The sequence below is a fragment of the Falco cherrug genome, chromosome 6, assembly GCF_023634085.1.
Source record: "Falco cherrug isolate bFalChe1 chromosome 6, bFalChe1.pri, whole genome shotgun sequence".
Taxonomy (NCBI): domain Eukaryota; kingdom Metazoa; phylum Chordata; class Aves; order Falconiformes; family Falconidae; genus Falco; species Falco cherrug.
The window spans coordinates 19576251-19601637 of record NC_073702.1 but is presented as its reverse complement, the minus strand read 5'-3'; the positions used below and the strand labels follow the sequence as shown (position 1 = coordinate 19601637).

The 25387-nt window shown below is 41.5% G+C and overlaps 1 protein-coding gene across 1 annotated transcript in view; it reads left to right on the top strand.

Moving 5' to 3' along the window:
• Window positions 1-22848: 22848 nt before the first annotated feature.
• Window positions 22849-25387, top strand: part of MCPH1 (microcephalin 1) — a 135585-nt gene continuing 133046 nt past the window's right edge. Inside the window, 1 exon segment of the mRNA XM_055713904.1 lies at window positions 22849-22941. Within this exon segment, the coding sequence (XP_055569879.1) occupies window positions 22923-22941 (19 nt within the window). The 5' untranslated portion in view covers window positions 22849-22922.

The following is a 25387-nucleotide window of genomic DNA, read 5'->3' as shown; positions in this document are numbered from 1 at the left end:
ATATCTAAAATTCTCCAGGTCAGAGAACTCGGGATGATGCCATTTACACATTCTTTGTAGAAAAGAAACTTTTGATCTTAACAGGTTTGGCTTGATGTAGATGCTTTTTTTACTGGGTGAGCCTGCTTCAGCCAGTGCACAGTAATACTTTCTATGTAGCTGCCAGTTTGGGTGGCTGCAGGCCACGAGGAGTCCAGGAGCAAATTCTGGACACAGAGGAAATTCTGGACAGAAAGCAGGAGCACTCTCCTCTGCATTCACTGACCACTGAGGAACTGTGAACATTCAAAGCTGGAAAAGAAGCAAGCTGAGCCTAAACAGGTATGAGAGAGTGAATTAGTGTTAAAAAAAGAAAATGCGAGGGAAGGTAGTAAGTAATTGGAACTAGGAGTGCTGTGGGTATCCACTATTGCACAACAGAAACTAGAAAGTGAAACCACAACTGGGTTGGCAAATACACAGCAAGACAGACAGAAAAACAAGAACCAAGGAACAGGATGCAAACAAGTACAAAGAAAGAATCAGAGGGGTTAGTCTCCAAAATTAACTGGCAAGGCATTGGGGATGAGATTGGAAAGGGCATGCGTGAGGCAGTGGCACAGATCTAGATCTCAGGAAGATCTGGGGTACTGCAGGGAACCAAGGCAAGGTACATACCCTGCTGTGGCTGCAGGAATGCCGGCACAGGAAGAATAGGAAGACTAATTGACAAGCAAAGACACACAGATCTTGGACTAACAAAGAAACTCGGGAACAGATAGGGTCTGACTGCACCAGAAGATTAAGAGTGGGGTGGAGAGTATAGCAGAAGTCTCGAGTGAGGGGGATAGCTGGATAATGCCCTGCTACATCCTGTCACCATGGAAAAGGCAGAGGAAGAGTTCTGGGTAAAGCCTACCTAGTCAGTTGAATAGTATCCTAGTTATTCAATAAATTACTTAATAAAGAAGTCATTTGATCACCAGGTAATGTAGTCAAGTGGGCAGAGAAGGAATGTCTGTTCTTTATGTGCTAATTTCAAAGCTCTAAGCATAATATCTCAGATCATTAACATAAAAAAATGCTGGACCCCAGTGCCAAGATAGGGCTCTATTAAGATTGAAATTAACTTTATTCTCCACATCTGGCAGTGACAAATGACCAGTATGACTAGAAAAACTTAATGTACTACTTAATCACAAATTGCTATAAACCATTACTGTGGGGTCACTAAGGAAAAGATGATAGTTTGAGTTTGATTGGTATATGAGCATGATTACTTGACATGGTCGTCGGTAAAAACAGGAAGCGCCTTAGTAGCAGCTTGAAAAATTTGCTATTTCTATCTTCTGCTTTTAGTGAATTACACAGAGCTACACTTTTCCTTTGGAAAATAACACACTTCTCAAGCACATGCAGCAATACAGTAGCATTTTCTCATTCTCCTGTTTATACTGGGGACACATTTATCTTTTGGTATGATAAATAACAAATTCTACACAACTGTGCACATTAAATGATGCCAGAGCATAAAAGTGGCAATGCTGCTTCATATTGCAAGAATATAAATAGATAAAATGTACGATACTTCAAAGTATTTTCAGGAACTTTAAATTTTATTATTGATATGTAAATAAGTGGTAAAACATGACAAAGATAAGATAGTGTTCAGTGCTATAAAATTTATACAAACTAAATTATTTTCATGTCAGTGAGAGGAGGAAAAGGCAATGCCTCACAGATCACACGCATTACCATAATTTTCTCCATGCCCTAAGATACCTACACTGACACAGTAACTTTCATTCACTTGCTCAAAACATTTCATCTTTCTGACAAAACAGCTCAGAAATGCATTCCAAATTTCTTTGCAAGATTTCCTTTCTAACCCTGCAAAATACTTTATCTTTCTACTATGAAAAAAGTGGGGTCTGTACATAACTAAGACAATAACGTGAACCTCTGGCCCTTTCTATCAGTCTTCTGCCTTCCACCAGTCTGTCTGAGTATCTCTGGTTTTCATCCAGGTGTCCTGGGGTGCATTAGGAGAAGCGTGGCCAGCAGGTGGAGGGAGGTGATCCTGCCCCTCTGCTCTGCCCTGGTGAGGCTGCATCTGGGCTGCTGTGTCCAGTGCTGGGCTCCCCAGTTCAAGAGAGACTGGGAACTGCTGGAGAGGGCCCAGCGGAGGGCTACACAGATGATGAGGGGACTGGAGCATCTCCCTTATGAGGGAAGGCTGAGAGAGCTGGGCCTGTTTAGCCTGGAGAAGACAAGACTGAGAGGGGACCTTACCAATGTCTACAAATACCTTAAGAACAGGTGTCAAGAGGCTGGGGCCGGGCTCTTTTCAGTGGTGCCCAGAGACAGGAAAAGGGGCAACGGGCACAAACTGCATCACAAGAAGTTCCACCTGAATATGAGGAAAAATTTCTTTACTGAGGGTGACAGAGCACTGGAACAGGCTGCCCAGAGGGGTTGTAGTCTCCTCCTTTCTCTGGAGACATTCAAAACCTGACTGGATGCGATTCTGTGCAACCTGCTCTGGGTGAACCTGCTTTAGCAGGGGGTTGGGCTAGATAATCTCCAGAGGTCCCTCCCAACCCCAACCATTCTGTAATTCTGTGATTCTGTGATCTTGCCTGTTAATGTTGCCACTAAATACCATGCCTAGCGAAATCTGAGAAAGCAAGCACAACCTCCCAAGTCATAACATATATTTCACATAACATATAACCAGGAGCACATAGTAAATGTTCAGAAAATAGGGAAAAAAAGTTCTCTCATCATACAATGGCCTAGCATTTCAGGAGATACTTGGGAATTGCATAATTTTAAATTGAAATTGTGATTGTCAAGTTAATGGCATACTTTTGCATTTGCTATTTCACTAAAAGATAGTTTAAATTTGGGGCCTTATTCAGATATTGGCACTGTTGCAGGATTTCCCCCCAATTTGTGACTGTCATTGCAACAAGGATTGCTTTATTTGCTAGAACCTGTTAAAGAAAATACTTAAAAGAATGTTTTTAATGTATTTTTAAAAGGAACACTATGAAGTATTATACCTGTGTTCCAATACATATATGTGGGGAGAATTACCCTGCTAAGCACTCAATTTACAATAAGAAAAGGCTGTAACATTTTGCAAAGCAATTATTCTATCTTTGCTAAATTACAATCTTAATTGTAACTCAGCAAATGTTTCTAGGCATCTGTAACAAACATTATAAACAGGATGATTCTTATTACACATTTTTTTTCTAGAGATTATATCTTCCTTCTCTAGTTCACCTGTCTTGCAGCTCTGACAAATTCCAAAGCAGAGGAGCACCATCTAGTTGTTTCTATACCAAAGCTGCTGCCCTTTTCTTTAAAAGAATGTAATGGTTTTGATAGCATTCTTTTCAGACGTTATTAAAAATAAGATGTTAAACAATCATAATTGATTTCAGTATATTTAAGCATGAACTCATTTGCACTGTTTAATATTTATTTCTATATGAATGCAAGAAGACAGTCAAACAAGGAAGAACTTTGCATATTTGATTTGCTTGGCTTCATTGTGTGTGTTTGCAAGTAGGATTTGGTGGATAGACAGAGGTCATCTCAGCATCACACGCTGGCAGGAACAATCTCAGGAATTCCTTTGTCCTGTTCTGAGAGATGTGAGCAAGATGTGACCTGCTAGCACAGTCAGCATCTCTCAAAGTCCTCGGCGAAGGGGAAAGTAGCAGATGTCTAACAGCTAGCTAATGTGGGATCCACCCCCATGGCTCTTCAGCCTTTCCTAAAGCAAACACCTATCACTTAGGTAGGTTTACCTTTTTTACTTTTAAATTTAACTGTAATATTTTTTTACAGTGTTTGGGGCAACACAATCATGATTTTTAGTTCTAATTTTAGCATTATTCTCCTTATTGTACAGCATAGTTATTTTATGCGGACTGCAGAAAAGTACAGTTAAGATCTTTGTTTTAATCAGCTCACCCACAGACTAATACTGCAGACTATCCACTAAAAACTAAAATGGATAATTTTACCTATGAATTTTATAGTTTGCCAGCATGCTTGCATGAAGTATGTGTATTAATACCAGAAGAAAAGAAGGACTTGGCAAAAATGTAATACCTAAAGAGATCTATATAAGTCTGCCTATAAAAGTCCGGCAGGAGAACTAAGAAGGTCATTGTATCATTTTTACAGTTTCCCAAGCGAAAATTATCTTTGTACTGAAAAAATTCCTAAGGCTGCATATCTGAAGGCACCTGGAGACCTACACTATATTCTAGACATTAATTTAAGAAATCCAAAAAGACTGTAATACAGAGAAGAAAAACTGTCTTTTCCTAGGCATATTTCTTTGCCCTTGGTTGTTAAAAAAAAAACCAAACAACAAAAACCAAACAAAAAAAAAACAAACCCACAAAACCAAACATCTCCAAGTTACAAACTAAACAGGCTCAATTGTTGGTCTGGGATGAATAAAATCAGCTATGTACTGACCTATTCTCAGAGACAACAGAATACAAGTAAACCTAAGATAGAGAACTGATCTACAGACTTAATGAGGAAGCTGGTATGGGACAGCAAGGAAATGCACAAAGCACATTCATGTATGTCTTCAATGTTACAGTAGAGCTTGTAAAGAATCATTGACTGAAGAAAAAAAGGACTAAAGTGCCTGAGAAACAACACTCTAAGTCATTCAAGGTAGAAGTTTGTCTTCACCTGTTACATAATTCACTTTATAAAAGTTGGTACCTTGGGAAACAGATGGATGCTACAAATTCAGTGCTTTGAATGAACTGTTAAAAGCAGCTTTCCATGACTCCTAATGAGATCAAGGCTTACTATGAAATGAGCTAAAGCATTCCAATATTGGAAAAAAACATTTAAAGTTAAAATCTCCAAAAATGTATTTTCTTGAACTAGGGCTAATGACAGGTATGTTGTCCTTCGGCTTTGTTTCTCTAGGAACCACTAAGCTAAAAAGACTGCAGAGACTGAAAGAAAAAAATCCTTTAAAAGAGCAGATGGCATCTCATTTTCTATTCAGACCCTGGAACCCTGCTGAACTTCATAATCTGGATCCTGAAAATTATCCTGACCTGTCAGATAAACATGAATTATAATAAATAAACAAACCAAATAATAATAGTAAGCAAAAATATAGAAGAGTTGGTAATTTCACATTTAGCAAAAGTTTAAACACCCAATACATTTTATAGAACACTATTAGGACCATTATGCCAACACCTACTATGCTTCTCAAATCAAAGCCTGGCAACCCTGAATTAGTTAGAAAGAGCCAGAAAAATAAACAGAGGAAATACTTCAATATCTGTATCAGTCATCTACCCCCACTGAAAGTGGAACAGTGTGTCAGAATATTAAAACAAAGTCACTGGCAAATATCCAAGATAACAGCTGTACCATACCCAGCAAAGTCATACATCATAACAAACAATCTCTGTAGGAACAGAGACCATCCAAATAAAACCTAAAATGGTTCCGATTCTCTGCTTCTTGGGAAGAACACAATGTTAGCCAACACTTTGCTAGATTGCTCTTGACGATCAGCCCAGCCATGGTGCCCCAGATCATGATGTGCTTTCTGTATCCATGCAGCAAGTCCTTTGAACATCTTAAACCCTAAGGAGTGGGGTGTCCTTGTATAAGCAAACTCTTCCACAAATATCTGTAAGATGCAGCAGGGTCTTCCTACTGCTTTGTCAATGCCTTTTTGTCTTTGCTACACAAATTAGTTGATTCACCTCACTGTCCCAGATGATGCTACCTCTCACCAATTATATCTGACCACATTGTGTCAGTATGTAAAAAGAAGAGGTCATTTGTGAGACTGGGGAAAGTTGAGAGAGTCTGAGCCCCAAGAGAGCTCTAGAGAGAAGCAAAATCCAGCATGGTAATGTCCCATTTCATCCCACTCCAAGTCTTTATTCACAGTGGAAGGTATGAATTGTCCCATGCATCTCCAGTGGGGTGTTAATTCCACATCTACTGTCAAGCTCAGGAATTAATATCAACCTTGTTGCAGGCAAGAGAAGTACCAACACCTCAAGCACTCAGAAATGCCACAGACACTAGAAAAACATTCAAGCCCTCTCTATGGGCAGCAGGTTCTTACCATGGCACAGGGTTGTATTTATTTTGAGGAGGAGAGCTGTCACTCCAGAACTGTGAGACCAGAAAGCCTACTGCTGAGCTGTGCCTATGGCTCCAATTTTTTACCTAAGCTGTGGGCACACCTACCACAAGTGTCTCACTTTTTGTTCACATGACGCAGACTGCTGCAAACTGCTGTTTACTCTTTGGTCCACAGAAGCAGCCTGGGCAAGGAGAATGAATGCTCTAGAACGGACCTCCTCCCTCCCACACCTTCCTCTGACCACCCCCAGTGTGCTGCTGGCCAAGAACCAAGGGACAGGAATCTGCAGAGGAACTGGCATTGCTCCAGCTGCTGTTCCTCATCCAAGATGATGTTTCTGGGCTTTTTTGTTTGCTGGTTTGTTTTTCAGGAGGGAAAAGGCAAGACAATGGTGAGGACAAAAGAGCAGCAAGGGAAATGTTATGAGTGTGTCAAAGGAAAGTAGACACCACATTCTGGCAGTGGGGGATAGTCAGATCTACTCTGTTAGGGAGTAACACTACATTTTTTGGTTGATTTTGGGTTTGGGTAGGGGTTTTTTTCTGGTCTGTACAAATCCTCTGTTAGCTCGGCTTACTGCTACAATGTTTGTTTACAGAAAGATTCAGTTTAGACCTACAGTAGCCGCTATAGCGAGCAGAGACTGATTTCCTTCAGGTGAGAGAGAGAGATGGTGTTGTGGTTGGCAGGAAGCATCAAGGACATCACTGGTGGTGCCAGGCAATATTAGCACGCACAGTTTAACACTTCATTTCCAGTACTGAGGAAAGTCCTTTTTTCTTTCCTTTGTGTAACAGGAATTTAGATGAGAACTCATGCAGTCAGTAAGTAGCGCTGTTGCTTTGTAAATGCAGTTGGCCAATTTGGTAAGTGTACTACACAGCTGATGATTCTAGTAACATACTTTTTTCCCTAAAGATTTTTTTTTTAATGTTTGTGAATAAGCGTGGTAGCCAACAGCCACTGCCAATGACTTGCTTCCTTACTAACAATCTCACCTGGCCTTCAGCCATGTTCCTTCCCTGCTACTCTCTCATTTCCCTGAAACCATCTTGCACTCTCTGTTTCCTTTTTCTCTGTTGCAAATACTGTTGATGAGAGAGCGAAGCATTCTCTCCTTAAAGAATATGTACAACTCCATCCTGTTTACTCCACATTCAGACTGACCTCCTGGTCAAAACAGCAGAGCTGCACCATTTTATCACAATAAATTACAGCCTCTTGAAACAACGAAACTTGAGTTGTAACACTTCTGCTGAGTTTAACAGGACATAAGGAAAACAGCAATGAACAACGATTAATTAATTCTTATAGTATTTCTATGCTACAAGGAAGTAGGAATGATTAAATCAGACTGAGAAAACAGATGTATCTCCTGACGTCTTGAAAATATATCATTGCAGATCTCTCACTAAAAAGTAAAAACGTTTACATGAACTCCCCACACACTACTTTGTTGGTACCTGTTTGTATTCAGAAATGAACCCATTTGGTCATTATCTATGAATCACTTTGGTTATCCTTGAATTTAGTAAATAATATCTTTATCTCTGTTGGTCAGATAGCCTGCTTTCAGAGCAGGAGAGCAAAAGCAATACTCCTATGATGTAAAACAAATCTACTGCAAAAATTGCTACCTATGTTTCCTTTTTAGTTTCTAGGTGACTTCCGAAACTCAACTGAAGTTGAAAAGTTATGTAAGAATAGTTTTAAAAAATGAAGAAACTGCGTTCCCTGCAGCATTTCAGATTAATGATGCTCCTGATTTTCTCTTTGCAACCAGAAGCATTGATCAGCTTTGATTCATGTAAAGATCATCTTCTGGCGTGCTTTTTTCTTGTGATGTGATGACTATAACCTAATTCTCTAAGACTCAGTATGCTTGTTTTACTAGCAGAAGGGTTTTTTTCCTTGATTCTTGCTCTTATCCCCCCCAAATTACATACATTTCCTGTCATCACCAATCAAACATAACTTTTGCAGCAATACTTTCTATATCCTGGCTTCATGATCCTGATGTTATGCTCACAGACAGGTCTGCGACAAGAACATGATTTCCCTTTTTATCTCTGGGGCCAGATATGAAAAAGTCCTCAATTTTCTTCCCATACAACCCAGGGTCACAGTCTGGTGAAAGCAAGGATCACCACTGAATAATGCAAAAAAGAGAGGCCATGTATAACGCAGCTGTCAAGAATGAGGCTTTAGTTCATAAAATGCTGTCTTTAACAATTAACACGCTTAAGAAGTTTCTCACCCTCAAGAAAAAATGAAGTAACATTGTTCAAGAAATGGGTCTTGGAGGAGAAGACACTACCTTCAACCTGAACACAGCCAACAATGCATCAGGAACATCTAACAGCTTACTGTCACTAAAAGGGGAGAGTAAACAATGGTATTACTGTGTGTGTATGGAAGGGATAATTTCTTAAGCCTGTTTCACCTTCAAAGATATTTTATCATGGATGTACTGCATGAAAATTGTGTGCCCAACTACTTAAGGTCTCTGCATTTAAAACAAGAGGATTCAAATGTTATCCTTGGTGTTGTTCAAAATCCTCCCTGACATTTATCATACTGAGAATTACGATGAGCCTAATTTGTAGTAGATTTGTTAAACTTCTGGAAAACATACATCATCACAGTAATATTTTCTTCTTGCTTCTAATAAGACATACATATACTACATCCAAAGTTCTCCCCTAACTGGGAGACAAAAAGAAGTAGACGTCACTCAAAAAGACATAGACCTCACTCATCCTATTGTTTCTCCTGAGCTTTGCTGCTCCTGAAGTTTCCCTCTGTAAGAACAATTGGCTCTTCCTCAGACTCAAGAGACATGCAAATCCTTTTTACAACCCAATATATTTCCAGTAAGAACTCCTTGTTCCTACAGGAAGGCAAAGCAGATGAATTCCACATCACTGACTATATTCCTAGAGCATGAATCCTTTTACAATCCTATTTCAGACTTTATATACTACTTTTTATTTGAGCAAGTATAGTGATACAACTTCTTTCCTAATAAATACATTCCCTTCCTTTTTGTCTGACACAATTTTGCTGCTATCTGCAAGTCCTACACAACAATGCAATGAACTATTTCTTTGCCTCAATGGTCTGCTATTTTTGAGAATGTTAGGTTTAGACCTATTTTTTCCAAACCAATTAGCAGTTTTAGATGCTGAATCCAAACGTTTCTACAAGTCTTGTTTCAGAGGAAGGCAGATGATATTTTCTAAGATATTAACAACTTATCAAGATAAAAGAAGTGAACATGCAAGAACATGCAATGAATTTGTCATTCCACTGCAACAATTCCTGTACATACTTTGCCTCTTGTAAACATTTTCTCGCTAGTCAGTGAGAAAGGGTTATCAGTTATTCACTTGCTTCTAGGTAAGAGCAGTTACTTTTTGGCAATTATTGGACACGCTGCTGTGCTGTAAATTAACAGATGAATTCCACGGTGACTTCCCTATAAGCCTGTACCTTAACAACAAGAGTGTTCTATACAGTAGCCACACTGAAATTTAGGCACCCAAAATTATCATAAAAAATCTAATCACGGGTCTGGAGCTTACCACTCATGCCCAAAGTGCTTTCACTGCTAGCCATATCCTTGTGAGCCTCAGGCCTTTTTGCTAGACAACAAAAAGTGATGTGAAATTTTCAACAATATGAACGGAAATCAACTTCAGAAAAGTTTAAGGCTGCTGGGCTACATGAAAGAATATCACAGGCATGCAGAAATGTAACATGTGTAGCAAATTAACATGATACAGCAAGAACAAGGTAATCTTTCAGTTTATATGGTGTCTAGCTTTGTGTAACACAATATATCTGAACTGCATTATGTGAAAGAATACAGAAACTAAAGTAGCTAGATAACCACCTCAACATTACCTCATTCTTGGACCTTGTCCAAAACAATCTTTGCTTTAAAACTTTGGGATGCCTTATAAAAGTCAAATTACAGTCCTGTTATCATTCTGTGGCTTTCACTATTTTCCAGTCTGTGTATCACTACAGCTCTTCCAGTAGATCTATATGTCACTTTACATTTTCACATCCATTGGATTATTGCATAACAAATACTGTTCATATTGCAAATCCCTAATAAGTAACCTATGTATCTGTAGTTCACAGGGTAGAAACACTAGCATAATAAACATAGTTCATGTAAGTGTTCTGCAAGCATTACATAATGACACTGATCACTCCTAACTGGGGAGCACGCTTTTAGCTTGTTTTGTTATGTTTTGAACAGTCTGACAAAGTTGCTTGCTCTTCTGATGGTTTTGTTGTATTCTGACGATCCAAATATATTCCACCTCTGCCTTGCTGAAACAGAAATTTGAATCCAACTTCAAAAAGCTGAAAAGCAAATGGGCTAATCTTTAGCCATCCCAAGTCTCCCATCTGCCATTTACCTTCTTCCTTGTAATTAATTTCTGAATTTTATTACATTTAATATTAGATGAGCCATATTATTTACTGGCTTCACTAGAATTGCATAAAAGATTAGTTTGATTCCTGATGACTAAAAACATACAATGAGCAACAGAAAAAACCAAAATGGGTTTGTTCTACTTGAACATAAATGGATGTTTATCTAACATTTTTCATTTGTTCTTTTTCTACTTGCCTAGAGTCTGCTTGCACATGTAACAATACTGAGAGTTATACTTAGTTCTGTTGCACTTCTTCCATCCAATTACTGTGATAACAGATTCACTAAGCAGAGTTAGAGGCATGCAAAACAATTTTGGAGCTCTTATTCTAGATACGGTTTAAACATATTTGAACAGGAGGGGGGAAATGGACAAACAGAATAATAAAATAAAAAAAGCAAACCAATAAACCTGCCAGATCAATCATTTTATTAGAATCTACATCACGGTAGATGGATTAGATAATGAGTCATATAGACTCCATCAATAATTTCTATAAATACTGCGTTAAAAAGTGTTCCATAATATCCTGGAAGACAGCATTCCCAATGGTGATCTGTTCATGGAAGCACAGAATATCTCAAGTTGGAAGGGACCCATAAGGATCACCAAGTTCAACGCCCTGCTCCTCGCAGGACTACCTGAAACCAAACCATATGACTAAGAGTGTCATTCAGACACTCCATGAACTCTTGACAGGCTTAGTGCTGTGACCACTTCAATGGGGAGCCTGTTCCAGCGACCAACCACTCTCTCAGTGAAGAACCTTTCCAATCTGAGCTTCCCCTGATGCAGCTTCATTCCATTTCCTTGCATCCTATCACTGGTCACCCGAGAGAGGAGATCAGCACCTCCCCCACCACTGTCCCCCTTAAGGAAGCTGTAGACTGCAGTGAGGTCACCCCTCAGCCTTCCCTTCTCCAAGCTGAACAAAGCAAGTGACCTCAGCTGCTGCCTGTAAGTCTTGCCCTTGAGACCTTTCAGTATCCTGGTTGCCCTCCTCTGGACACACTGTAATAGTTTGATGTCACTCTATAGTGAGGTACCCAAAACCACGCACAGTACTCGAGGTGGAGCTGCACCAGTGCAGTGTAGAGTGGGACAACAAAGTCCCTCGACCAGCCAACTGTGCTGTGCTTGATGCACCCCAGGACACGGTTGGCCCTTTTGGCTGCCAGGGCACACTGTTGACTCATATGCAACTTGCCTTCAACCCAAACCCCCAGATGTCTTTCCACGGGGCTGTTTTCCAGCCTCTCATCCCCCAGTTTGTATGTGTAAGTAGGATCACCTCACTGCAGAATCCAGCACTTGCTCTTGTTACATTTTGTGTTTGGTGATTGCTCGGTTCTCTAGTATATCCAGATCTCTCTGTAAAGGCCTCTTTACCCTCAAGGGAGTTCACAGCTCCTCCTAGTTTAGTATTGTTGGAAAACTTACTTAATATACATGCAAATCTTGCATCCAGAGCACTTTATAAAAACATTAAAAGGCACTGGCCCTAAAATTGAGCACTGGGGAACACCACTGGTGACTGGCTGCCAGCCTGATGGTTAACCCCCTTTATAACACCTGTAACACCTTGAGCCTGACCGATCAGTCAATCGCTCACCCAACATATTAGGACTTGTCTAGCTGTTTGCTGGACATTTTATCCAGAAGGATACAGTGTGAGCCACTATGAAAAGCTTTGCTAAAGTCCAAACCACCACATCTACTGGCTTTCCTTGGTCAACTACATGGCTGACATAAAAGGAAATTAATTTGGTTAAGCAGGACTTTCCCCTCATGAACCCATGCTGGCTATGACCAGTGAAGGCATTCTCTCAAGTGTTTTTCAATAACTCCCAGAATAACCTTCTCCATAATTTTACCAGGCACTGAAGTGACACTGCCAAGCCTGTAATTACCAGGGTCTTTCTTCTTTCCCTTCCTGAAAACTGGGACAAGATTTGCCAGCTTCCAGTTGACTGGGACCTCTCCAGACTCCCAAGACCACTGGAAAATAACAGAGATACTCTGCGATAACATCGGCCAGCTCATTTAGTACCCTGGGATGAATCCCATTGGGCCCAATAGATTCATGCACATCCAGCTGGAGCAGCAGGTTTTGAGCAAGTTCAGGGTGAGCTGGGAGTTTATCATCCCCCGAGTCACAGTCTTCTAACACAGGGCTCTGGGGGTCCCAGGGCCCTTCATCAATGTTGAAGACAGAGGCAAAGAAGGCATTAAAATGCTTTGTCTACATTCCTGTTTGTGAGGTGACCAAACCCATCAAGCAACAGACCAATGTTCACCCTGATTCTCCTTTTGCTATTAACGTATCTTGAAAAAGCACTTTTTGTTGTCCTTCACAGTGCTGGCCAGCTTGAACTCTAATTAAGCTTTGGCCACAAGAATTTTCTCCCTAGAGTGGCGAACAGCATCTCTGTAGCTGTCCCATGTCACCTGTCCTTGCTTCCAGTGTCCATACACTCCCCTTTTCTACCTAAGCTCTAGAAGAAAGTCCTTGCTCAGCCAAGCCAGCCTTTTGCACCACTTGCTCTTCCAACACTTTGGAATTGCCTGCTCCTGCACTCTTAAGAGATAGCTGTTAAAAAGTGACCAGCATTCATGGACCCCAATACCTTCAAAAGCAGATTCTAAGGTGGCCTTATTAACTAGCTCCTTCAGCAGCCCCAAGTCCTTTCTCCCCATATCCAGGGTTGAAGTTTTGCTGGCAGTTTTTCTCCTATTGCCAACAATTTGAAACTCAACTACTTCATGGTCACTGTCACCAAGACAGCCACCAACTACCACTTCACCCACAGTCCCTCTCTGTTTACAAACAACAAATATAGGAGGGCACCTTTCCTAGTCAGCTGCCTTAGTACCTGCACCAAGAAGTTACCTTCAACATGCTTCAGAAATTTCCTGGTCCTGTTTGTGTCAGCTGTATATTTCAAGTTGATGTCTGGGAAGTTAAAATCACCCATAAGGACAAGGGCAGTTGATCTAGAGATATCTCTTAATTCCTTGTAGAACAATTCATTGGTGCTGTCATCCTGGCTGAGTGGTCAATAGCAGACTCCCACAACAACATCCACTTTATGTGCTTTCTACTTCACCCTTACCTCAAAGGCTGTGAGCACCATAGAGTCGAACCCCTCCCTCACAGCACCACCCACTTGCCTCGCCTGCTCTGCCCATCCATCCTGAAGAGCCTATAACTATCCATCACAGCACACCAGTCACAGGACTCATCCCACCAAGTTTTGCTTATGCCAGTGATGTCAAATCTCTGGGACTGGGCCAAGGCTTCTAGCTCCTCTTGCTTATTCCTTATGCTGTGTGAATCAGTATAAAGACATTTCAAATGTGCTCCAGTGTACTGAGTACACTATGGACCTCGCTGGCACACCATCCCTCAAACATTGGCATGCCACCCCCAAGGCTTATCTCTAGTGAGCCTGGTTTTATCCCTTTCCCCCTTCAAATCTAGTTTAAAGCCCTTTCAATGAACCCTGCTAACCTCTGTGCAAAGCTGCTTTTCTCCCTTTGAGACAGGTGTACCCCATCTGTTGCCAGCAGGTGTCATGTAAAGCACCCCATGATCAAAAAACCAAAAATTCTGCCAGTGACACCAGGCTTGGAGACAGGTATTGATCTGCTGATTAGATGTGCTTCATCCCCTCCCTCAATCATATGGCTCTGTCCCCTGCTTCGCACAGACTCTGTTGCTCAGAAATCATGTGGTGACCTAGCTCCGGGGGGGATATAGCTCAAAATTCATAGAATTAAAGAATAAATCCACTTGGAAGGGATCTTGGGGGGTTATTTAGTCAGGCGCAACACTGAACCGAGACAATGTTTACTTGGGTCTTTGTTCATTTGGCTCTTGAAAACCTCCAAGAACTGGTATTCCACAACCCCTCTGGGCAACCTGCTCCATTGCTCAGCTGCACAGCTCCCTCAGTCTCTCCTCAAAGGACACATGCTCTAGCCTTCCTAATGGCCCTTAACTGAGCATGCTCCAGTTTACCTATGTCTTTCTTCTACAGAAAGAACCCAAGCCAGCCTTATTACTGCCAGAGATTCTTCCTGTCCAGGTGTAGGACTTTGGATATACCTTGTTGAATTTAATGAGGTTCCCATCAGCCCATTCAGGTCCCTCTGAATGGCAGTCCTACGCTCCGGAATACTACCCCACTCCCCAGTTGGAATAATTCACAAACATAATGGATTCCTTCCTTAACGGCATCAAGGCTCTCACAAACTGGAACTTTAGAAACTAAGTGCTCTGTGTCAGTTTACATAACCCAGTAGCCTGTCTCAGATGGAGTCTCAGCCTATTTATGGCTTCAGGATTTCCTGAACTAGGCATATTTGTGATGCATTTAGTAGCCCCCAGCGTATTTTCCTTCTAGCCTCCATCTGAATTCTGTGACTGCTTCTGTCATTCACAACACCTGGCTGCCAGGAGTTCTACAGTTTAAGTTCTTCTTGTGTGGAAAAAAACCACTTTTGTTATGAATCTGCCTTCTGCTGATTTCTTTTGATGCCCCTACTTCTTTATTGGGGAAAAAAAAAGAGTAAACAGCCTCTCCCCAGCTGCCCTCTCCAGGCCACTCATCATTTTGCACACCCCTTTTTATAACCCACCCCCCTCAGCTGATTGTTCTCCAATCCATTACGAGGCCCACTTACTTATAAGAATCTGTTGCATACATTTGATCACACCAGTCACACTTGTCTGGACCAGAACTCTACTGTACTCTAATTAACTTGGGAGGCAAGATCTCCTGACAGGATGTGGGCAAACTATAGTCAAAAGTGTAGCAGCATTCTGTGTTTTGCTGTCTATTCCTGAAGAAATAGTAACAGAGAGCTCCTTTCCTGTGTGTACCACTTCATCCTTAATACATGTCAGAAGCTCTGGTCAGCAAGTAAAGCACTTCAGATGCCCTCAAATGAGCTTTGGTCATTCATGTCAGGGAGAGATAAGAAGTTTACACACACCTTTGTTCCCATTGCCACTTGCACTGCTTCAGGAGCTGAGTCAGCTGTAGCAAATGTGATTAGCACCTTTCTTGCCTAAGTTCACAGCCTAAACTCCAAATTAACCCTACTGTTAACTTTTCCTGAGACTCACATAAACTGCGGAGCTCACAGCAGGAGCCAGAAACTTCTTAAATTGCTCTCACATGTATCACCAAGACCTGCCTGAACACACACAACAGGACACTGTTTATAAACAGTATCTTTTGGGCTGCTTTACCAAGTGAGAATAGGATCACGAAGCAATTTGGACACTATTTCTTCCATAGTCCAGATATGCATCTCCATGAAGAGCTGTATGAAAAGCAAGCAGCCTGTATTCAGTATTCCAGTTCTGCATTGCTTGGGAAAATCACAAATTTTCAGCACAGAATTTTAGTACAGAGGTCAGATAAACTGGCTTTCCCACCCCTCCACAGCTGCAGTCATAGCCCAAACTGCAAGCACTGAAAACTATTCAGAGGGCAGATATATGAACCTTCCGCACCAGCATGAAAAACACAAGACACCTGCTTATTAGCATGTTGTCCAGTTATGCTCTCAATTACATGATGGGCTGTTATTTCTCAGCATGGTGCTGAGTTTTTCTTCCGTGATAGGCCTTTGGGGTCAGAGTATGCCAAAGTTATTGTCTTATTGGGTGAGTTAAAACTTAACAAGGGTAAGTCTCTATCCTATTATCAGTGTTTCACAAACTCAAAATAAAGCTACTTCTGTGTCAGCAGATTAGCTGTGGATCTAAACGGTGTGTTTTCTTAAATTACAGGGTAGAAAGAGAAAATAAAATTGGTGTCACTGCCTCAGCTGAAAGAAAAAAATTAACTGCTTTTTCCTTTCCTGAAGAAGGTCTCATAATTACTTCATGTTATTTTCTTGATCATGAACATCAGCATTGGAAAATGAACGGTCATCTCACTGTTGAGAACATTTAACAATTTTGTAAGACTACATGATCCATAATATTATGTTTTCCTTTTGACAAGAAAGAAATGTCCCTCATAATTTTTTCCATATTCCATCAAGCACAAATAGAGACTATCAGTAAAGATTTTTGACAATGATAAATACACATCCATCTGACAAGTTTATGCAACTTTTTTCCCAATATTGCTAACAATGGCTATTAAAAAAACTCTAATTTTTTTCTTTGCTTGTTTTACTAATATATACTAATAGTCTACGTAACATATACTAAAATAAACAGAGGAAATATGAGATAAGAATTTCCCCTTGTCTCTTTAGAGTGAATTACTCTGCAAAACAGAAAAGCTTTCATTGTTCTGTGGAACAGAAGTAGAAGGCTAAAACATGCCTTTTTAAGCATCAGTCAAAGGAGGAAAACAGAAAAACAAACAAGCCACTGCTAGTAATCTCAGGAGGCATTCTGCTTGTGGAGAAGCAATGAGACTAGAATGCCTCTGAGACTACTGAGGCGTGACTCCTATATCTTATTTACAACAGTTCAACACAAACAACTGCCAGCATGTGTGTCAGATTACTATGTGGCACAAAAAATGGCTGCTTCAGTTTCCTTTAACTAGTATGGTCCCAATTCTGGGCTATATTAGCACCACTTTCAGCTGGTTTCCTGGCCTGTTAATTCCACTGTGTGTCATCAAAATTCAGTTCTAACCAGCTGGAGGTGGCCATTCCTGGCATCAAAGATGGCTTCCTGGTGCTAACTGCTCAGAAACTATTGTGATGACTTTTATACCAACTAGGATAGAAGAAAAGGCATTTAGGGGCAATGTATGGCACAGGGAAAGGACAGTAACTCTCAGTTGCACAAATCAGGATTCCTGAGATCATGCTAGCATATATCTCTTTTTCATTAGAAAACTGTTTTCTAGACAAGGTAGCAAAGATCAAATCTATGTTGCTTTAATAAACCATTTGATATATGCTATTACTGCACATGAAGAAGAAGGGTTTTTTCTAAGAAGTCCTAAGTAGGGAAGGTATATAGGGATAATAAGAGAGGTCACAGCAGAAGGAGAAGTAAGATTCTAATGGAGATCCTGAATGAGCAGTTAAGACCCAGTTGTAGCTCCCGTTAAGTCTCATCCCATCTTACTTGCTATTTTAATTATGAGCTTGGAAATAAAGAAAGTGTGTGCTAATGAAATTTGCAGATTGCCTGAACAGAGGCTCTATTAAAACAGAGGCAGACCAGAATACAGAAACAATTGGATGAGCTCACACATTGGATGGAATGCAATGAAATTAGAAACTAATAAACAAGCAGCCACAATGTTAAGAGTGCATCACCTGGAAATACTAGTCTATAGCAGAATAATTATGTAGCTCTGAGAAAAGGCACAAACGATCCTAGGGTGGATTATATTAAAGTATATCTAGAAGTCCACTATTAATGTCATGGTACATGGCAGCTGAAACACTGTACAATTTTCTACACTAGTTAAGAAAGCAACATTCAAACCGAATCAGGCACAGACAAGAACTGTTAGGGTTACTGGGAAAATGAGAAGTCTACTTTGTCAGAGGAGACTATGATGGTTGACATGGACAATCAGAGCTGCTTTCTGGGGCTTCCTCCATGAACACCACACAAGTCTGCATCTCCTCCAAGCACTTCTTTCCATCTCTACACCTGTAATGGCCAAGTAGCATTGCAGAGAAGATAACTCCAAGTATGTTTTGGTATGTAAGTATTCAGGTGTTAAATACACAGATTGACTGACTGGGATTTACTGCTTGAGGAGAAGTAATGCACCCCAACATTTTAAGTTTAGCTGGGATTCATGGCTCACACTTGGAAATTTAAAAACGAAAAAAAAAAATAATACAGAAGGTTAAAACTGTTGTTTGTCCAAACTAGAAATAGGTCCGCAAAGCCAACCAATCAATGACAAACCCAAACATCTACCAATAATCAATACACAAAATTAGACTATACTTAACAACAAACCTCCTTCATTTTTCTAGGTGTCTTCCACATGCTTAGTCAAGTTTGAGGGAGTAATTCATAGCTCACCACCTGAACTCTGTTTCTGAGAAATTAACCTTGCCTCTGTTACAGCCTTACAAAATAGCACCTCAAAGATCCCTTCCATTTTATATGAATCAGTTAAGGATTTCTCTCAGATGGCTGAGAGAAAATCTTTTGTATTGCCAAATAAATACTTGAGAATACAGCTCCTTTTTATATTTACTTAATTTTGGAAAACTACTGCATTGTACAGTTTTTCAAGATTGTTTGGATGACTAGGAAACACTTTGGTGTTCATAGGACTCTTACTTCGTTGGGACAACTACTTCTTTGGGACAATTACTTATTTGGGAGTATTACTTCTTTTTGATTAGGAGGTTAACTGAAATCTAAGTTTCACTGGTCTTCCTTTTTCAACACAATATAACCTTAAAATTCTTTCTTCCCAGTGCAGCACCTGTATTTCCTAGTAAGTACTGACTGTACAGAAACCGTGTCAATCTAACAGTTTATGCTATAGTCTTAGCTTTATAGACACCATGAAATTGCATATCATCAAGCCAAACAACAAGGCTATGAAGAAGGCATTTACATTAAGTTTGCTTCCACCCTATTTGTTGTCATTTTCAGCAGTTCATTACGTCACAAAAGTTAAAACAGTATTCAAAATGTATTCAAACTGGTAAAATAGCAGCTGTAAAAATATATTGCTGCTTTCTGCAACTACTACAGGGCAATAAATGCTACAAAGGAACTGACAGCAAGACAATGCTGGCACAAGAACAGACAGTTATTAACTACCATTGGAATGTTGAAGTTTTGTCACCATCTGAGAATTAAGTTCTTGTAAAGCTTGCAGTAACTGTGAGGTCAAAATTCAACAGTTTAAGACAAAATTGTAAATTTATGAGACACTTTTGGTATTGTGTGTATGTCTTTCAGTAATTAAAAAGGTGGGTATCCCAAGTCCAATCTTCTCACGAGCAGTCCTAGTCTGCTCCGATAATGAGCTGTACCATCTTCTTGCAGCTACTACTCGACATTGTCCCTACCAGTGTAGAATCAGAGCACACATGTATAACTGTACATTTAGCATACTTCCTTTTAGTGTCTATAAAATGTGCTACTACTTTTCAGTTAAAGGCTCAAACAGAGCCTGTGGTTTTCTTACTGAAGGTCTTCAGTCTCGTATCCTAGATTAAGTATTATGCCTGGACACGCACGTACAGATTGATGGATTTTAATTATGCTGAAATTTCCCTCTCTCTGGATTTTACTATTATTAGAACCGCTGGCTGCAGGATCCTGTTGTTTTGTGTCAGCTTGGGTGATGTGGATTGAGTTGAATTATCCCACTGACACAGCTGGAAACCATTCACAAAAACATGTAGTTTTCATGGATATGGTGAATATAGCACCACCAATTTCCTATGGTGGTACTATCTTAGCTGTCTCACGTTAGACAGTTTCCTACCCCATACCAAGCCAAAGAGATTGCGCTGAGCAGAATTTGATCTGCTTGCTAATTTCCTGAGCATCCCAGTTTCAGTATGTGTGTTTCCAAACTCCACTGAAAGCTCACAGCTACTTTTTCTACCCATAATCACTAATTTAGAAATGGGTCTGAATCTAAGGAAGCACTAACTCAGTGACAAGACTCCCATTGCAGTGGGGCCAGAGTTTCAGAGATTAAATGCTGCCTCTTCAATGTTACCATTTCTAAATCCCCATACACGACAGAACTCTCACCAAGCAGAAGGTTATCTCCAAGACAGCTGAGAACTGAATCTCTCTGGCAGTATACATTTAAATCTCCTCTTCTCCTCCACCTCTGGAATTGCCTTCAGACCAATGTTCACATGGACACTGAATTAAGGCTAGACTCCCTTTTCCTTGACCCAAGGTTGAGAACCCTTGTAAAAATATTTCCCTATTGCCTACCAATGAGCTGTGTAACACAATGACCGAAATACAAAAGATAAATACATAAAATAATATATATGTAGATTGACTGGTCGCTTTATTCACATAGCAAATACATAAATGATAGGAAGTCTGCCACAGGTTCAGAAGATGGAGGACCCAAGAGCATGTGCTCAACACACTCTAGGGTCATATTAAACTCTGGAAATTAAACAAACTGTATCATTGCTAAAATATTAAATACTATATTAAGATATCTTAAATAGCATTGGTACAGCCATCTACATGGCTATACCAATGGCTCAGTAGACTCCTAGAGGTCAAGACTTAAGTTTCAAGCCTGTACATGAAAGTCAGAATGGGCATAATGGATCACACCAAAGACTTTTAGGTCAGCACTATCTCTGCAGTGGAAGATGACTGAAGAAAATCTGAAAGAAAATAAAAACTCCAAAGTGTTCGCTATACCTTCACAAGAGCCCAGAAATCTGCAATTCAGGGCTTTACTGAGGTAAAGGTAGATTTCTACATTTTTGACCGTCCTAAGATGAGTTTCACAAATCTGCAGAATTTGCTTCTAGAAACAATGTGGTTTGCCAGTGCTCAGAACAACTTCCACACCCTGATAAGGCACAATGTGGAAACAGAAAACCCTACCTGCTAGTTTCATTGGTACCCACTAGCTCTCACTGGGAACACACCACCCCACATTCAACTTCTCCACACTCTTGTGATTTTAGAGACCTCTAGCACATCCACTTCTACCATTCCTTTTCCAGGCTGACAAGCCTTTGTCTAAATAGCTAATTCTAATATGGAAATCATGCAGTACCCTTGGTTTGCATCTCCATTGTTTCTCCATTTCTGCTGCATTATTTTTCAGACAAACAAATGAGAATTGCATGTTAGAGATTTCAGAACAGCACTGATTTATACAACCATATAGCAATGCCTGTGTGTCTGAGCTGTGTTGCTGTACTGTATGCAGGTTCATTACCCAGTGCACAGCACCAATTCACACAGAGTCAAGGTATTTCTATTCTTTTATTCCAGTTTGTTAAAATAATAGGGAGCTAGGTGGTAACCCAGAAAAGCCCAGCTCCCCAACTGTCAAAACTTAACAATATGATACAATTTAGCAAGCAAAGACAGCAGCCTTCATTGCTTACAAGTTACATAACTCTTTCATTACTTAGTACCCAGTTTGTTAAGCTATCTGTTAAGCAATTATCTTCCTGCTTCTGTTCATTAGTCCGCATGCTCAGTCTCTGCCTCTCTTTGGGTTAGGTTTGTGTTGTGTTTCTTGAGTCGGTGGCTGTGATCTCCCCCTGCCAGAATTACCTTTCCCCTAGTTAGTGCTCAGTTTTACTGATCTCATTACTTGTGGTAAACAGCCAGTCAGCCGATCTATATTCTAGTGGTATTTCCTTTAAACAAAGGATTTTCTGGTGCTTAACAGAGTATATAAAACTACTTATAACCTGAACGAACTATTAACAGATAGTTTGTCCTGTTTTCCTAAAGATAAGCTACTAACGATCTTTTTAGATGAGTAATAAAGCTGTGCAACATCATTTTACTTTAAAGAAAGATGTGCTCTTTCTTCCTCACTATAGATCTCCTTATACTTACTAATTCCATTATTTTATTATATCTTTTATCAGTTTTTCCTGGGGAAGACACCAAGTGTATATTCTCTCGGGTATTGCATTTGCTACACCCCAGGCTTCTAGCACACAGCTATTTCACATAAAGGTGAGCTTGCTGTAGTTAATACTACAATGGCCCTCAAGTGATTTTCGATGCTTTCGTAAAAGCCACCTGGCTGTGTCCATTTCCCAAGCCCCGTTTTGTGGCTTTCTCTGTTGTCTGGTTTTTTCACTTCAGACACTGCAGTTTGAGCCATTGGAGTTCAGAACACTGGCTCTGAGATGCCTTCCTACAAATTCTTCAGAGAAGCCTCCTTGAGGACTCCTCATGGCGAACACTAACCCAGAACACTGACTTATTGTTTGGCTTTTCAAGACCCTCTTCAGCAGTATTCAGCTGCCCCAAGACTCCCCAGCGCTAGGCTCGGCTAGAGCTAGCTAGACAGAGCGCGTCTACTCCTGAAAAAGGCCTCAAGGCGCCAGAACTGCTTCTACAGCCACGACACCAGCGACGCTCGAGCACCGTGCCTCACGCTTCCCGCCTCACGCCCGGCTCCGCGTGCAGGCTGCCGCCCCCCGCCCGCCACAGCCGCCCAAGCGCCGCACAACCAACGCGCTCCTGCGCCACAGGCGGCGCCCGGGCACAACGCGCAGGCGCGGTGGGGGCCAGGCGCAGCGCGCAGGTCTGACGCTGGTGCGTGGAGGCGGGTTTGAACGGTGGCGGGTACCGGAGCCTCTCTGTGCTGCGCCGCGCCACGCCGCTAATGGAGCCTATCCTGAAAGGTACTGGCTCGTTTGCTGTGCGGGGGTAGGGCTCACAGCCGGGCGTCGCTTCTCCCGGCGCGGCCGAGGGGAGCCACCGAGCTGGAGCCGGCCCTGTTTACAACGCAGCCCTTGCACCCTGTCGCCTTGTGGCCCTTTCCCTGCAGCTTCCTGGCTGGTCCGCCTGCGGAGAGCGGTCGGGCCTGGCGGGTGAGGGGCCGCTGGGAGGTGGCTAGCCCCGGGGGCTGCTCGCCTCCTTCCCGTCCGGTTCTCTCTTCTGAGGGGCGGCCCACCGCCGGGTCCGGCGTGGGGCACGGCTCTCGGGGCGTGTCGGTTTCCAGCTCGATGCGGTGTCCCCGCGGGTGGGAAGCCCTCCGTGGGCGCGGGAGTGGGGCGGGACGAAGCTTGGCTGCGGGGCTGCTCTGGCTAATGGCGAATCCGCTTGAAACGGGTGGTGCGGCCCGGCGGCCCTCGGCCTGCCCTGGCGACAGCTTATGGCCGGCCTCAGGCCCGCCGGCGGCGTGTCACTGCAGCTGGGGCGGGCAGGGCTGGAGGCCTCCCTCAGGCAGGGGAGGGAGCCACGGCCCCCCGAGGTGGCTCGGTACGGCCCTGGGCGCTGCCACTGCCGCCGTGCATCGGTGCCCGCTGGGCTCCTGCTTTCCTCGTCAGTCATGGCTTGATCTTGCCTGGTTTCTTCTTAATCATTCTAAATGTCTGCCTTCCTAGGTTGCCCTCTGATGTCTCTTTTTCCCTGTTATCACTGCCTTCTCTGAGACCTGGCATAAGTTGGCCTTTACAAGAATCAAACTTTACTCAGAGCCTTTCTAGTTCAAACAAGCTCCAAACCCTTTCACACTTTCCTTTCCGTCAACTGTTTCAAAACTGCAGAGTGCCTTGTCTTTTATTAGAATATATTTGATTAGCTGAAAATGGCTAATTATTGTAAAATATACCTTAGATCCTACTGCAGGTGCATGCAGCTTTGAATGTTCCTCCGAGTTCGTAATTTGACCTTCACTGAAATCCTCCAACCCGTTTTTCTAAGATAATTATAACTATGGAAGCTCTAAAATATTTGATGTAAGAGGAAAGGTTGTTTTTTGGTGGTGTTTGGTTTTTTTTAATGCAAGTGCAGTATTTTTCACAATAGAACAATCAAGAAAAAAAGCAACTCTGGCAAAAGCTGCCCTGATCCAGTAGTAGGATGAGCACAATTAAAAGCATGTTGGAGTAGACTTATATTAGGCTCTTATCTGTATCTGAAGTCATAGGACTGTTACTGAAATCTCGGAATGAAACCAACACCAATGTGATGTAGATAAGCAGACACTTCTTTATTGACGGCCGGGTGCATGAGTGAGTCCTCTCACGATCAACGCACACCAAGTTTCAAAATCGTACACCTCATATAGAACTTATTCATACATATTCATGCATAAACATAGTATTTCCCGAAAATCAAATCATTAACATACTCTCGCTTCGTATGTTAATCAGCTTATCAGTCCTTTGCGCCTGCGCAAACCCTTCCAATAATTGTGGGCAGGGGTCTTTGGGAGGAAGATCGTAGGTCTTCCTCATGGTGTGCTTTTCACCTTTTGTCTGGAATGTGATGGTCTTGCAAGTTTGCAGTGTTCTTACCGTCTGAGCTAATTTATGTCCTTGTCGACCATCTGTGTCTTCTGCTTGTTTCTTTTAGTCGCTCCCTCTAGATAACTTATAAACAGGCCCCTTGTTAGAGAAAGTTAACGAAAGAGAAACAGACTACTTCTTTCATCAGTTATTTCATTAATTATTTCTTTCAAACTATGGTTACATGACCTAATTACTATACTTGCATTCTTTGAGTAAATTTGTGTATTGTGTGTCTACAGACACCTTGTGAGGCTGTGGACATCCTGTTATCTGATGGCATCTTAACACCCAAGGAGGAAAGACAGATAGCAAAAGCTGATTGAAAACAGCCAGCTCAGCATTTTCTGGCAAAAGGTGAAAAGCACACCTTGAGGAAGACCTACGGCCTTCCTCCCAAAGACCACCACCCACGTCCCGAGGACCCCTGCCCACAGTTCTTGGAAGAATTTGGGCAGGCAAAGGACTGATAAGCTAATTAACATACGAAGCGAGAGTAGGCGGGTTTAGGTAATGACTATATATAGGCGTTAATTGAATAGTCATTGTTTTATGGTATAAATATAAGATAGTTAGTTACTTCAGACATGCACGTTAGGCGGAAGGATCCCCCGTGCATCCAGCGCTGCCAGTAAAGGATACTTAGTCACCAAGAAATTTTGACTTCGTTCTTTAAATCACAATGCAGAGTTTCATCTGTGCATTCCATTACAAGTCACTGTCATGGTAAAACACACATATTTACATGAGTAGAACTACTACAGAGTGTATTTTATTTTAGAAGCTCAACATTTTAATTAATTGATCATTTTTAACTTTTGGTTTCATTTCCCCT